The following is a 16,310-nucleotide window of genomic DNA, read 5'->3' on the forward strand; positions in this document are numbered from 1 at the left end:
GGGATCGGTTCCAGCTTCTTCCTCCTGATGAAGTGGACAAGGTGCTTTCATCTGTAAGGCCGACCCCCTGCTTACTTGATCCTTGCCCATCTTGGCTCATTATGAGCTGCAGAGAGAGACTGGGTGAAGGGATCAGGGCGGTGGTGAACGCCTCCCTTGAGGAGGGAGTGATGCCAACAGCCCTCAAGGAGGCAGTTATAAGACCACTCTTAAAGAAGCCCTCCTTGGATCCTCAAGTTCTGAACAACTTTCGCCCAGTCTCAAATCTGCCATTTTTGGGCAAGGTGATTGAGCGGGTGGTGGCAGTGCAGTTGAAGGCACACTTGGAAGAAACTGATTATCTAGACCCATTTCAGTCGGGCTTCAGGCCTGGGCATGGGACAGAAACGGCCTTGGTCGCCTTGGTGGATGATATGAGGAGGGCTCTGGATAGGGGTGAATGCTCCTTCCTTGTTCTCCTCGACCTCTCAGCGGCTTTTGATACCGTTGACCACGGTATCCTCCTGGACCGCCTGGAGGGGATGGGCATTGGAGACACTGTATAGCGGTGGTTCCGGTCCTTCCTCTCCGGCAGGTACCAGAGGGTAGCACTGGGAGAGGAGGTTTCGGACCCGTGGCCACTTGTGGGGTGCCACAGGGTTCCATCCTCTCCCCGATGCTATTTAACATCTATGTGAAGCCACTGGGGGCTATCATCAGGAGGTTTGGGGTGCAGTGTCATCAATATGCGGATGACACGCAGCTCTACCTCTCATTTAAATCTTCACCAAGGTTGGCCGTAGAATCCCTGTCCAAATGTCTGGAGACGGTGAGTGGCTGGATGGGGAGGAATAAGCTGAAGCTGAACCCTGACAAGACTGAGGTACTTTTGGTGGGAGACAAGAGGAGGCTGGGGGATGTTGACCTGGTGTTGAATGGGGTACGGCTACCCTTGAAAGACCAGGTCCGCAGCCTGGGGGTCATTTTGGACTCCCAGCTGTCCATGGAGGCTCAGGTGTCAGCTGTGAGCCGGACAGCGCTGTATCAACTCCATCTGATACGGCGGCTGCGCCCCTTCCTTCCCGACCATCTGCTCCCATCGGTAGTACATGCCCTGGTCTCCTCTCGTTTAGACTACTGTAATGCGCTCTACATGGGGTTACCCTTGAAGACGGTTCGGAAGCTGCAGCTGGTACAGAACGCGGCGGCTCGCCTGATTAAAGGCAGCCGCCGGCGAGATCACATCACTCCAGTGCTGAAGGAGTTGCACTGGTTACCAGTTGTTTTCCGGGCCAAATTCAAGGTGTTGGTTTTGACCTTTAAAACCCTATATGGTTCCGGCCCAGCCTATCTTAAGGAGCGCCTCCAGCAGCACCAGACAGGCTGCTTAACAAGATCAGCCTCAGATGGCCTTCTCTCTGTCCCACCAGCCAGGGCAGCTAGACTGGTGGGGACGAGGGAGAGGGCCTTCTCTGTGGTGGCCCCCACTCTGTGGAACTCCCTCCCTAGGGAACTCTGTCATGCCCCCTTTTTAATGAGCTTCCGTCGTGCATTAAAAACGTGGTTGTTCAGGCAGGCATTTGGGGTGGGTTAGGGTATTTTAAAAAAAAAATTTTTTTTGGTAAAATTTTATTGTTTTAAATTGTTTTATGGGGGTTGTACATCGCCCAGAGTGGCTGGGTGACCAGTCAGATGGGCGATTAATAAATTTAATAAATAAATAAATAAAAAAATTGACTACACTCGGCTTTTGCTTCCCTTAGAACCAAGAACTCAAGTACAACATGGTCGCTATCCCCCAGAGTTCCTGTAACTGCTACTTTATCCACTAAGTCATCTCTGTTGGTTAGGATCAAGTCAAGGATAGCTGATCCTCTAGTTCCTTCCTCTGCTTTCTGTAGGAGGAAGTTATCTGCCACACAAGTCAGGAATTTCCTGGAGGGGCCATGTTTTGCAGAATTTGTCTCCCAACAAATATTGGGGAAATTGAAGTCCCCCATTACTACTCCATCATGCTTCCTTGAAACATTGGCTATTTGCTTTTTAAAAGTTTCATCCTCATCTTCTCCTTGATTGGGTGGCTGGTAGTAGACTCCAACCATCAGTTTCCTTTTATTCTTTGCTCCATTTATTTTGATCCAGATGCTCTCGATGGGGCAACCAAGCTCATCCTCCTGTATTTCTGAGCAGAGATATGTATTTTTCACATACAGTGCAACCCCACCTCCCTTTCTGTTCCTCCTGTTCTTTTTGAACAAGTTATATCCTTCAATTGCTGTATTCCAGTCATGAGAGCCATCCCACCAAGTCTCAGTTATACCTATCAAGTCATAATTTCCCTCTTCAAGTTTGTTCTGTTTGTTTCCCATACTCTGGGCATTAGTATATAGACATCGAAGACGATGTGCTTCATAGTCTGGCTTTCTTCCTACATGTGTTTGAAGACTATTATTGGGCGCTTTTAGAGCTGTTCTCTCCGTTGCAGTGCATGAGCCTACGTCCATTGTTGCCCCCAACTTTACATCTCCCTTCCCCATAGGATTCAGTTTAAAGCCCTCCTGATGAAGTTCTTCATGTTGTGGCCAAACACATTCTTCCCATCCTTTGTGAGGTGCAAGCCATCCCTTGCCAACAGCCCATCTTCCTGTAAGAATAGCCTGCGGTCCTAGAATCCAAATCTCTCTCGGCACCACCTTCGTAGCCAGGCATTCACCTGGAGTATTTTTTGTTTCCTTTCTATTCCTCTTCTAACTACTGGAAGGATGGATGAGAAAACTATCTGGGCCCCAAAGTTCTTGAGTTTCCTTCCCAAAGCTTCAAAGTCTGACGTGATTTCTTCATAGCTCCGCTTGGTGGTATCATTTGTTCCCACATGGATGAGAAGAAAGGGATACCTGTCAGTGGGCTTTATGAATGTAGGCAACCTTTCAGTCAGGTCTCTAATCCGTCCTCCCGGGAGACAACGTACCTGGCGAGTCCATGGGTCTTTGCGACATACTTGGGTCTCGATCCCACGCAGCAAGGAGTCTCCCGCTACTACCACTCTTCTTCTTGTTGTAGTAGGCCTGGGTTTCATCGCCTCTGTTTGACTGACCTTCAGCCTCTTGCTCACTCTCATGTAGGTTCCCCTGTGATTCTTCCTCTGCACGCTGTCCTCCAGTCTCATCTGCAAGTACCTGGAATCGGTTCCACAGCTCCACTGCTTCCACTGGTGCAGAGTGGCATCTAGTTCTTCTTCTCCTAACTGTCACCCTTTTCCAAGGAGTATCCTCTACTCCATTTGTCCTCACCTTAGCATTTCCCACTGCCTCATCTTGCTGTTGCTCTTCAAGCTTCTGGTCTTCCCTTTGCTGCTGTAGTTCCCCCATTCTGTCCAAAAACTCTTCGTGTTCTCTTATTCCCCGGAGGGTTGACAGTCGTCGCTCCAGTCCACTTTTTCTTCCAGCAGCGTGATTAACTTGCACTTGTTGCGGGTGTAGGCCATGTTGTTCTCAGGCAAGAAAACAAACATTGCACACACCTTGCAGGTCACCACCACTGGAGAGTCTTGTCCTTCCATAGCCTCTTTTCCCTTTTTGTGTCTAGCTTTCTGATAGTTCTAGACTAGCCTGTGCCTGCTCCTCTACTCAATAGAGGTTAAAAGCAGAGTCCCACTGGTGTGGAAGTGTGTGTTACAAGACAAATAAATGAAAGAAGTTAGTTAAAAAACAAAATAAAATAAATGTTAGGGGCCTCCCCCTTGACCTCCCCTGCCAAACTCCCCTGGCCATCTCCTGTTTGCTCCCCCTGTTCACTCAATCTAATTGCTCGCTCTCTGGGAGCTTGCTTGCTTCTGTAGCCCCTGGACCAGCTGGAGCAGCTTGCTCTGTTCAGCTGGGAGGCGGGAAACAGACTGAATCTTCCTGCCCACTCAGCTGCTGGGAGTACTCAGGCCACACACCCCCAATTCAGTTGGAGCTCTCAGAAGTACCTGGTGAGCTCACAGCCACTCAGAAGGATAAAGGGCAGCCCCCTGGGCTTCCTGCAGCCCACTTACCTCTTAGCCTCTGTCTCCTTTGTCTCCTTTGCCTCTTCTACCACTGCCATTCCCCTGACCAACTCCTGTTTGCTCCCCATTTGCTCGCTCTGGTCACTCGCTCTCTGGGAGCTAGCTTGCTTGCTTCTGTAGTCCCTGGACCAGCTGGAGCAGCTTGCTCTGCTCTGCTTAGCTGGGAGGCGGGAATTGTAGCATGTGCAGGGCACAATTTCCATCATCACCGCCCAGCCGTGGCCTGTGTTGTCGGAACCCAGGCAACATGGTTTGTTGCAGGAGGAAACAACCCTTCAATAACCCATGGGCTGTTGTAGGGTTATTGGAGGGTTGTTTCCCTCTCCAAGAAGCCATGCTGCCCATGTCTGGATTACATGACAAGTGGTGCCCAGGTAGTGATTACAGAAATTGTGCCTGTTACTTTACAGCTCGTATCAGGTGGAAAAGATGAAGCTGAGATGGCACTTCCAATGGTTTGAATGCCCTACATTTTAAATCTTCATACCTTTTTAAAAATATCACATTGTTTAATGTATGCTGTAAAACTGTAGTCTATATTTGGGTTGGATCTACATTCCCCTGCACACACCCCAAATCTCTTTCCCTGCCCTGGAGCAGATTTGGGAGGTGGGGGGAAGAGGAAATCTGTTCTGCCAGTGGTTTCCCTTCTGCTGGTGGAACAGCACCTTTGAATCCAACCCATATGTCTTACATACTTCCTTGGTGTCATGAAACACTGTATAATTCAGCTCTTCCTTTAGTTGTTTACAGGACTTAGGGCTCCTGCACGTGGATTGTTGTTGTTTGGCCCACCAGGAAATGGAAAGACGATGCTGGTGAGAATTTGCTTTGCTGTAGCACACATGTGGGCAACCTTGACCACTCTTTGTGTGGTCCACATAGGCCGGGGGAGCACTGCCCATTATCCCCCACAGCCTGGCTTATGAGGCATCAGCTACACTACAGAGAAACAGACATCTTCATCAGGATCACTGTGGGAAGGAGGTTAAAGCCAGGAGAGTCTTAATCAGGGGAGTCGTAAACCTCCCCCCCCCCCACCAAGATCCTTGTCCTGAATGTATATGTTTGTGTGTATTGTGGCCCCACCAATCAATGCCCTGCCCACTTGTGCAGCTGCCAAAGGGTTCCGTAGGGGCCAGTGTGCTCCCCACCCCCAAAAGGTTGCCCAGTGCTGCTTTAGCATGTTAACGAGGGCAACATTTTTTTCGAACTGCCTAATATGCTTTATACAGGAGTATATTTTTAATGTTGCACTATTAGTACTCTGACTGGAAGCATACCAAGTGAGAATGTCACAGTATCTTATGAGGAAAATTCAACTTCTGACTACATTAGCGGACGTGTAAGATTTATTAACAGAATGGGATGCTACATATTGCTAAATTGTTGATAGAATATTCAGATTTTCCTTTATTTACCTACTTATTACATTTCTAATCCGCCCAATAACTAATGTTCTCTGGACAGATTACAAACAGCTTGAAAATTAAAATGCATAGAACAGTTAAAAATATAAAATACAATACATATATTTAAAAGAATAAAATACAATATGATACCAAAAAAACACAGTACAGGAATTGTTAAAACAGCCATAATTGTGCTGTACTATTTCTTATACATTTCAATAAGCAGAATATAAACCTTGTGCTATGCTGTAGCTCTAATGTGGTATTTTCTCTTAAGGCCAAAGCAGTTGCTGCAGAATCAAATTCAACCTTCTTTAACATAAGTGCTGCAAGTCTAACATCAAAATATGTAAGTAATAATTGTATATCCTGGCTGTGCAGGAAATACCCTAGGAGCTCTTGATTTCAATGGGTTCTGCTCAGGAAGCATAACTGGAGAAATATTTGCATTGGGCTCTGCTACACTGGAAATTGTTGCCTGCCTTCGTTTCTATAGCTGCTTTTATTGCTAACTTTGCTTCTAGTTTTTTTCCTTCAAAGCTGCAGCCAAGAGGGGTCTGCAGCTTTGTGAACAGAAATAGGACAACGTTCTGGGCCCTGAAATAGAGATTGTTTGAGCCAAAGTGAAAGATTTTGCATGTACACATGCACCTGACCTCAGCCTGACTTCTAAGTTGCTATGGGGATAATACCAGTTAGAAGATCTGTTGTATGAAAGGATGCTTTACAAAACAGATAAAAATTGGTTTGGATTATTTCTACTTCACCAGATTATGCACTTATTTTTATTCTGCCAATAATGATCTGTTTTACCATGACTGAAAATTTACCCATGAAACTAGCATACATGGTGGCCCGGTTCGCACCTTGAACAACCCACAGCTAACAAACCATGTGTTGTTGAAAATTGTGGGAGCTAGCATGATGATTTCTGGCTGCCCACGCACTCCTGCTGCAATAAATAACCCAGGGATGCTCTGTTCCTGGGTTGTTTATTGTGACATCTGAACCTAGAACTCTGGGTTGTTGGAGGAGAAAGAATCCACAGTTGGAACCTGCTTCATTTTCAGCAACCCATGGTTTGTTAACCATGGGTTCTTCTGATGTGTGAACTGGGTCTCTGTGTTCTCCTGTAGCTTTTTCTATTGTTAGAATAGGTTCTGGTTTAAACTACAGGGTTAATGAAGCAACTTTCCAAGTAAGAAGTTTTCTCTTCATAAACCTTGGAGGTGATCCCCTCCAAGGAGCTGGATTAGGTCTATAGGCTGCCACTTGCCAATCCCCAACATACAGCGTGGGCATTTATGCCAGTCATAGCACCTTAACTCTCTGAAATAACTATCTTAGTCTTCCTGTCCTCAAAGTACCAGTTTCTCACTCAGTGGGCTAAAATCAACAATATGCAAGTGGAATTCCGCTCACGCAACAGGAGCTTCCCTTCTCCTTCCTGTGCATGTCCCTCCAAATCTGCTGCAGATGATCCCCTGGCCCTCCAGAGCAGATTTGGAGGGTGTGTGTGGAATTTCAGGGGGTAGGGGTAATTTGATCAGGCTAGTAGTGTCCATTCCATTGGTGGAAGGACACTATTGGATATAGCCCATAGTTTCTTAATGACATCATCGCAAACCACCCTCTCCTCAGCAATACCTGCTTTTGTCATCTAAAGTACCTTCATTCTTGTAAATGAGACAGGAAATCCAAGGCCGTCAAAACCATCCCCAAGGAAGTCTGCCTTGTTAAAAATGGCTTTGTAGAGAAGTCTTTGGAGGAGGCTGCTGGATTTATCTTGGTTTCTTATTGAAGTTGATTCCCTTTTTAAAGATGCTGTTGCTACTTGTGTTATTGATGCTGCTGTGTTTTTCTTCTACTGATAGATGTGTGTTGTGTTTATTACCGTGATTATTTATTTTATTGTGTTTGTAGACAGGCTTGGTCATACTTAAGTCCCATCAATGGGACTTCTGTATGACTAAGTCTGGATCCAACCAATTTAGGGTTTTGTTTTGTTTAGTTACAAAGAAAAGCAAAATAAAAAATATTTAAAATAAAAATAAAATGAATAAAATGTGAGTTTATCATTTGTAGATTACATTTACTGGAAGTAAATGAATCATGAGCTTCTTAAAAACATTTAGCAAATGTTCAGTGTGAGGAAAAGTCCTTAATTACAATTATGTTAAGAGTCATTATACACTTTTTTCAGATCAGGGTAAAAAGGCCGACATTTAATTTCACTGGAAGTTTATAAAACTCATTGGGTCAGTTCGCACAATCAAAATATCCCACTGTGGGATGTTTAAGCCACGCCAAGCTGCATTGTGTGCTGGCCAGCATTTTGCATATTCCACCCCAGAAGGTTAAACAACCCTTGCATAACCCATGATCTGTTGTGGGGTTATCCTAGGGTTGTTTAACCCTTGTATAACCCACAGTGTTTGGGTTTGGATGCAATGACAACCCCTGGTTTGAAGTTGAATATGGAAAATGCCAGCCAGCACGCTTCATAGCTCACCATGGCTTAAACAACTCTCGGTAGGCTGTTTTGATCATGCGAACCAGGTCATTGAGTCATTGGGTTGGATCCTAAGATAGGTTCCTTTCACTGAAGGAAAGATTCCTCTCTCCTTGTTTGCCACAGTCCCCTATGCCCCTCAGAAAGCCGCTCTAGAATGTTTGCAGCCTCTCCTGAATAATATGGAATTGGTGCTAAGAGAAATATTTGGGTAATTCCCCTGTCAGCAGCTCCCCATTCCCCATCCTGCCTTGTTCAGGAGAACCCATTGAGGTGGCTGCATGGGAAGGTAGAGATGGGAAGCTCTTTTCATGAACTTCTTTACCGTAAGATCTAAGCCATTACATACAGTTTTTTGTGTAAGAAAGCAGAGAGGCTATATTGTGAGTCAAAATCATGGAGTGGAATTCAGTTTGGCCTTGTTGTAACACATGCTTGTGATATGTGAATGAAAAGGATGTGAATCAGACTAGGTTATAGTCTGAAGTTTCTACTTCAACATTCTCTCTCTTTCAGGTTGGTGAAGGGGAGAAACTAGTGCGTGCTCTTTTTGCAGTAGCCAGAGAACTTCAGCCTTCTATAATTTTTATAGGTAAAACTTCAGTATTTGTCTAATAAAAAGGCAAGTAGAACAGGAGAAACTAAAAAAACACAAGGTATTGCTGGTCAAGCTGCATCATAGGTTATTGTCCATGTTCTTTGGTTAGTTCTACAATTTAAAAAAAGTAGCATGTGGCATGTTGTGTACCAAATTGTTAATTTTTAACTTATGTTATATTTTAAGAGTGGAATATTAAATACCAAATAAATAAATGTACAGATAGCCTGAAACATGAAGTTAGTTGCAGAAGGAAAAATGACTTCAGGTATTTATGTTCACACCAACAGTAAGTTATTGGGCAGCTCTTAAGTAATAGATTTTGGTTAAAATACGAATTATTTAGTTATCTTTCTACTATAGCAAATGTTACAATTCTGGCACCTTTATTTTTTAGATGAAGTGGATAGCCTATTATGTGAAAGAAGAGAAGGCGAACATGATGCTAGTAGACGTTTAAAAACAGAATTCTTAATAGAGTTTGATGGTGTAAGTATTAGCCTTGGTATGATATTAGTGATGGATGCTGATGGCAGCTATTGATTGTGTTTTGAACTCTACAGATCACATGCCTCCCTTTTATTACTGAGTTCTAGATTAAGAATAGCAAATTGAGAGAAGGGACAGGTAATCTTTGCTAGGAAAAGCAACCAGTGAACTAGCACACTATGAAGTCACAAAAACCAGTAAAGTTGTTCACATTTTTACAGTATGACACTAAACACAGTCTTTGATTTATTTACATTTTTACAACTGCAAAGTCAGTGTTAAGCAAAACATTGTACCAATTTATAAAATCCAAGGAAGCTGTTTCTGTCCTTAACTAGTGTTTGGCATCAGTACTGGACTAGATGAGGGAGAACAAATTGAAACTTAATCCAGACAAGACAGAGGTGCTCCTGGCCAGTTGAAAGGCAGATCAGGGAACAGGGATTCAGCCTGTGTTGGATGGGGTTGCACTCTCCCTGAAGACTCAGGTTCGCAGTTTGGGGGCGCTCCTGTATTCAGCCCTAAGCCTAGATGCTCAGGTTTCAGCGGTGGCCAGGAGTGCTTTTGCACAGTTAAAACTAGTGCACCAACTGCACCCATTCCTGGAGATGTCTGATCTGGTCATGGTGACGTATGCCTTAGTTACATCCCGTTTGGATTACTGCAACGCGTTCTACATAGGGCTGCCTATGAAGAGTGTTCGGAAACTGCAGTTGGTCCAAAGAGCTGCTGCCAGACTGTTGACTGGGGCTGGCTATAGGGAGCATACAACTCCCTTGTTAAAACAGCCCCACTGGCTCCCAGTCTGTTTCCGGGCACAATTCAAAGCGCTGGCTATGATCTATAAAGCCCTATACGGCTCCAGTCCAGGTTATCTGAAAGACCATATCCTCCGTAATGAACCTGCCTGTGTCCTGAGATCCTCTGGGGAGGCCCTTCTCTTAGTCCCACCACTGTCACAGGCACGTTTGGTAGGAACCCGGGAGAGGGCCTTCTCAGTGGCTGCCCCATGGCTGTGGAATGCCCTTCCCAAGGAGGCTAGGATGGCTCCCTCCTTGATGTGTTTCCGGAGGCAGGCTAAAACATTCTTGTTCCAGCAGGCCTTTGAGACATAGTTGGAACCTGCGGGTAAGCTGCTAAAATGCTGTTTTAATTATTTTAATATAATTTAATTGTATTGTTTAATTATATTTTAACTTTTGTATATTGTCATATGTTTTAATTGTATATGTTTTAATGTTTGTAAGCCGCCTTGTGTCTCAGTATAGGGACAAGGGTGGGGCATGTATGTATGTATGTATAAATAAATAAATAAATAAATAATATTATCAACAACAACAACAACATTAAACTTTTTAAAGGATATTTACCTAATTGCAGTGTTATATCCCAATTTCAATCTCAACATCAAAACTTTAATTTATGGATAAAAATAGGTACAGTCCTCAGGAGAAGACCGAATACTTGTAATGGGAGCAACTAACAGGCCGCAGGAGCTTGATGATGCTGTTCTCAGGTACTTTAAACCATACATTATTATCTAGCCGTGCATAGTGAAGATTTGCGTTCGGCTTAGTTGCTCTTAAACACAGTAACTTGACAATCTATATGTGGTGGATTTCAATATTTTAGATTAGGGATAGGCAACCTGGTACCCTCCAGATGGTTTGAGCTACAGCTCTTATAATGCCTGACATCGGCCATGGTGGCTGGGGCAGAGGGGAGTTTTTGCAGTCCTCAGCATCTGGAGGGCGCCAGGTTGCCTAGCCCTGTTTTAGAGAATAATTTAGGCATGCTTGGGCAGGAGCATTATCTATTTTGTTTCTGGATACAATCTGCACTGTACATGTGTCATCAAACGGGAATTGTTGAAAATATTTCATAACCACTTAGAATGTTTTAATAGGAGTAAAATGGTATATCTCTTCATTTTGCTACTGAAGGCAAGTTAGTTGCATTGAAAAGGTAGAGACATGGGGTTGGATACGAAGGTGCCCTTCCATTCACAGAAATTCCTTTCCTCCAGTGGACTCTTCTGCTAATAGAAGGGTGAGAGGCAATTCTTGCCAAATCCCCTTCCCCCTGTGCCACCTCCCACTGTTCCAGGGTGTCCCTCCAATAGAACAGATTTGTGGGCATGAGGTGGAGGGTAATCGGCAAAATTTTCCCTCTACCTTCCATTAGGTACAGGGAGTGTTATTTTCCATGAGTGGAACTCTCTTTGTAGGTTCTTAGGATCTAACCCATAGTGATAAGCAAAAGCTAGGTTTGTATACATTTTGACCCTCAAAATTTTATAGAACCAATTTTTTTCTCACTAGCAGTTCAATCTTGGTGGTTGGGAGGCATGCCACTTCATTAGCAAACTGTGATTTATTGGGTTAGCTAACAAAGACTTAAAATCCTTTATTTTAAAAAGCATGACTCACATTGGCTTTATTGTATAGAACTTTGAATTTTCACAGACATCAGTTTTGGCCAGAAGCGTTTAAACTGCTTTGGTTTTATTGCACATATAGTTAGCTACATTTAATTGACAAATTGAATGTTCACTTATTAAATGTGTGTGTGTGTGATTTGTATGAAGGAAAATCTAGCTATCTTTAGTACCTTCTGACTACAAGAGCTCTTCTGTTCTTACCCAGAAAATTGTGATGTTTGTTCTTAAATGTTGGCATGGTCTATGTGAGGTAGCTTTTACTTTAGTTTGTTCTCCTAACTACACCTTTTGTATCAATATCTGTTTTTTTCAGGCGATTCACCAAGCGAGTGTATGTATCTTTACCAAATGAAGAGGTATGTAGATTGAGAGTGCACATTCACATAGGAGAATGCCTTTCTGCTAGTTCCTTGTAGGGGTAAATTAGTGATAGTAAACCATAGGTTGAAATCATTCATATAGTTGCCTCAACCATGTATTCTCAATGTGTGCTGTTTATAAAAGGGTCACATAGCCCATTTATAGCAATGAATACATCTTTTTACGTCAAAACTTTTTTTACACTTCTGAAAATCTAAGCTTTCAACAGAAAATATTTCATGTTTGCAAATGTGCCTGGAAGAAAAATCTTGATCATATGCTGACAATATCTGATTACAGTTTAAGAAACTAGAGGTCTGTGATTAGATGCCAACATGGCAAAATTCCTTTCTCTAGTTTTCACTTCTTCTCCAACACAACTCTTAGTTTTTCCCCTTGTTCTCTATTATTACAGTTTTTGCCAGAATTCCAAATTTGGTGTAACTCTGAATGCTTCAATCAGGATAAGCAAATCAGACACCAATTTATTTTACTCATTATATTGCGATAGCAGAACTTGTATGTATATATCTATATATATCTAAGAAAGATAGACAGACTAACAACAGAGAATTTAAAAATATGTTAAGCTAAATGTTTTGGCTTCCACCCTCATCAGTAGCTGTGCTGTGAAATGGGTATCAGGAGTAGCAGTGGTATATTTTTTTAATACTCAGTTGTTAGTCTTTCTATCTTTCATATACATTTTACCTTAAGACTGACTGCATCCACAGTGGATCCAGAGCCTACTTGTTGCTCTGGGTTTATTCACTTATTCATTTAGTTTCCCTTTAGAGGAGGAGGAGGAGGACATCCTGAGTCAGGCAGTTTCTTCCATCAGAATCTGGAGGCAGGGTTTGCTTCAACATCTTGTCTCCTCAGCCAGTTCCTGTCCTCCCTCAGAAATAACAGTGTCCCATATTAACGTATATGTGAGAATACAACACATTCAATATGATCGATCCAAAGAACTATGAAAATAGCCACTAGCATTCTGCAGATATTTCCACAGTTGTTTGCACAGTGCTATGATAGTGCTGTAGCATTACTCATGCCAGACCTTGTGCAACCTCTTACAGAAATAGAACACTATCTTTGGGAGAGTTTCACTTTTCTCATGAAGTGGCTCTAGCACTGCAGGAGAGAGTGAAAACGACTGTGAGCAGAAGGGCACCTTTTGGATCCAATCTAATATGTTGACTTTGCAAGATGAAAGTACATAATTTTCAAGCACATTGAGACTTTGTTTTAAGTTTTTCTGTAACTTAAAGAGTTATGTGAGATTTCTGTATATTCACCAATAGTGAATGTTATGCTTTACAGACGCGACTACTTTTACTAAAAAATCTCTTGAGCAAGCAAGGAAATCCGTTAACCCAAAAAGAGTTGGCACAGCTAGCTAGGTGAGTAACTTTCTAGCTCATTGCTAACTAGCTGGTTTGTGTCTGGTGGTATTTGCAGCTTTTGCTCGTCAGCAGGGGTCCTGAGATTGTTCTTGAATATGTTTTACACAAACTTCACTTTCTGGCTTTTTATACAAACAGTATCAATATTTGAGGTATACATCCCTCACAAAAATAAAGCCGCTGGCATTTTGATACTAAGGCTAAATTTTAATTAGTAACATTATTATTGAAGCATTCAGTATAGCACTTAATGTAAATAAATATTTTATTTAAACATTTATAGGCTGCTTTTTCTACAAGTTTAGTGGCTTACAATAAAAAATGTACTGAAAACAAAATATTGTAAGCTTGCCTAGTTTTCTATAAGGCAATTGTCAGTATGAAATAGCTGAAATCAAGTGTGTTTGCTTTTCCTCTTTTCAAAGAATGACAGAAGGATACTCAGGGAGTGACTTAACAGCATTAGCGAAAGATGCAGCATTGGGCCCTATACGAGGTAAGCATGATTAGCTATTAAGAAAAATGCTATTGTGAAATAGTTCGAAAAACTTGCCCAGCTGTGTCTCTCCTCTTTTACATGGGCCAGGATCCAAAAAGCTAGTTTAGTTTGTCGAAGGGCTTGGGCATGCTTTTTTACTTTAAACAGGAACCTCTCCCCTAAACTTCACAGGAGCATGGATGGAGGGTTCTGTTCTAGACACAAAAGCCCAAAGCTACACGGGGCACATAGAACTAACTGAACACTGTTTTGGATCCTGGTCACCATCTGGTAACTCTTTAGGTTGAACCATTTTAATAGATCATTGAGATCCTGGTTCTTCTGCTCTGTGTTTGGTTAAAGGTCTTGTTTTCAACATTTAAAAAAAATAAACATAGATTGATACTTTTAGACAAGCACTCTTATTGTACCTTTTACTATGAACAGAGATTATATGATGATACAGAATATGAAAAATAGGATAATTTCTGGTTCCAGGCAGTGTTAATTGTTGCAATGTAGGATGTTGCCCATCATTGACTGTATCAACAAAGCCCAGGACCATAATCTTAGCTATCCTTACAGCAGGGGTGGGCTTCCTAGTAAGCAGAGGTGGGCTTTCTGGTAAGCCTTCTGAGAGTGAGGGATTTTTAAACTTCTATATATCCCACTAAAAGTGGATGCAGTTCTGAACCACCGAAAACTTATAAAACACATTCCTATTCATAGTCATTGCCTGGACATTTTGGCACAAAGCAGGAACCTGGAACATTTGTCACCAAATTCGTGTCACAGAATGAAAAACAGCAAATGAAAATATCTTTATAGCACAATTATGTCCATGTCTACTCTGAATTCAGTCCCACCGAGTTCCATGGGACTTTCTCCCATATAACTGTGTATAGGATTGCACTCTGATAGGGTTGAGCTGATTTTAAAAATATGAGAAGTGAGCATTCAGAATCCTAAGGTGTCAGAAAAAATCAGGTGAAATGTTGTAGGTTCTAGCTGGTATTCACCTGCCAGAGTCTGGTGTTCTTCAGGGTAAAGAGGAAGGGAACCTTGGACATTTAGTTTAAATTAACTATACAAAGTAGCCAGAATCTAACGAGCTGCATGCAGTGGTCTGTGTATGCATGAGGGCCATTTTACACTTTCCTTAAAAACCTTTCCTAGAGGTCAGGGGACCCTCTAGAACGACATTCAAGATGGCATGAGGTGCTACAGGCAGAAGGGAAGCTGTCTAACCAGTCGTGTGCAGAAACGCTTTCTATGAACCTCAATGCCTCTTTAGATCTTGGCCAGTAATATAAATACTCATCAAGGTATCCAATTAATATCTCCTGCCAACAGAGCTGCTTCTGTCACTGGAATAGGGAGGGGGTGATTCCTCCTGCCCCTGCAGCCCACATACCCTCCATCTGTTCTGGAGAGTTGGGGGACCCTCTGGAGCAGATTTGGAAGGGTGCCGGGGACTGGAGAGGAGGGGAAACATTGCTTATGCAATGTTGGATTTTTCTCTTTGTGTATACACATGCCAGCACAAATAGTTTATTGTAAAACATCTGGCACTGCTCTCTACAAAGTGAAGGTTAGTACCCAGTACTGAAGTGCTAAGAGAAACGTGATGACATGTGGCTTTTAAACACTCAAATTCATTTCTCCTTATCTTGTTTATTATTCTCCTAGGTATATTAATTTTACTATCTAACCATCTAAAATTATTGCTAGGCTACCTTTAAGTGCGGCATGCTCTTAGTAATTCTTACATTACCCTTAGTAATTCTTCAGATTGGGACTGAGAATATAATGGGTTGATTCAAACGTAAGTTTGACTTTCAAGTGTAGACAGTGCTGCTTCAAATATTGAGACTTCTGTTGAGATGTAGAGTTCTTTTGAAACTCATTAATTGTGATTTCCTTAATTTACAGAACTAAAACCAGAGCAAGTGAAGAACATGTCTGCTAGTGAGGTATGCTACTTCAGATTTGCTTTGCCAGATAAAACAAATTACACACTTTTCGTTTTTGTTCTCCGTACAACTTTTAGAAAGTAGAATACAATCTCCTGTTTTCAGGTCTCATGGAAAGTAGAGAGAAGAGCTGTGTTTTTTGTAGCTCTTGCATGGGCTATGTAAACATGCTCACTATAGTTTTGGAAACACTTCTAAGAGCACAATGAAGATGTCTAGGTTTAAATACTTGCTGTTGTAACAATTGTCTGATAAAGTGAGTTGTCTGATGGGTGTTATGCAAAACTTCATAATAAGGAGGGCTTAGCCACCTAATCAATATGTTTAACATGGCAGTGGAAGAATTCAGGAGCCCAGATGTATTTGTGTAAGAAATCAATTTCTTGCATAGCATTGGGTATTAACAGTCTTCACAACATTTGAATGCTGTTTCAGATACATGCATGAGTGCAAGTTAAAAACACAGGGTTATATCAACCAACCCTGTTTGTGAAAGATTCCTCCACCCAATTGTGGGCTATTCCCCACTCCTGACCCATAAGACACAGTCCACAATATTTATTAGCCCCCCCAAAGGCTTTTTGGGGGTACAGGAGGCTATGGGGGGAAGGGAAA

General features: G+C 42.5%; 1 protein-coding gene across 5 annotated transcripts in view; it reads left to right on the forward strand.

Annotated features, from left to right (window-relative positions):
• SPAST (spastin) overlaps positions 1–16,310 on the forward strand; it is a 49,960-nt gene that overhangs the window by 28,717 nt on the left and 4,933 nt on the right. For all 5 annotated transcript variants that reach the window (XM_084828310.1, XM_084828312.1, XM_084828311.1 and 2 more), the window contains 9 exons: positions 4,771–4,845; positions 5,717–5,788; positions 8,468–8,543; positions 8,947–9,038; positions 10,475–10,554; positions 11,792–11,834; positions 13,162–13,241; positions 13,670–13,740; positions 15,655–15,695. In XM_084828310.1, coding sequence (XP_084684436.1) covers positions 4,771–4,845; positions 5,717–5,788; positions 8,468–8,543; positions 8,947–9,038; positions 10,475–10,554; positions 11,792–11,834; positions 13,162–13,241; positions 13,670–13,740; positions 15,655–15,695 — 630 coding nt within the window. The remainder of the gene's footprint in view (positions 1–4,770; positions 4,846–5,716; positions 5,789–8,467; positions 8,544–8,946; positions 9,039–10,474; positions 10,555–11,791; positions 11,835–13,161; positions 13,242–13,669; positions 13,741–15,654; positions 15,696–16,310) is intronic.

The sequence above is a fragment of the Heloderma suspectum genome, chromosome 1 (assembly GCF_057233095.1).
Source record: "Heloderma suspectum isolate Gila_16-S chromosome 1, 16-S_ref, whole genome shotgun sequence".
Taxonomy (NCBI): domain Eukaryota; kingdom Metazoa; phylum Chordata; class Lepidosauria; order Squamata; family Helodermatidae; genus Heloderma; species Heloderma suspectum.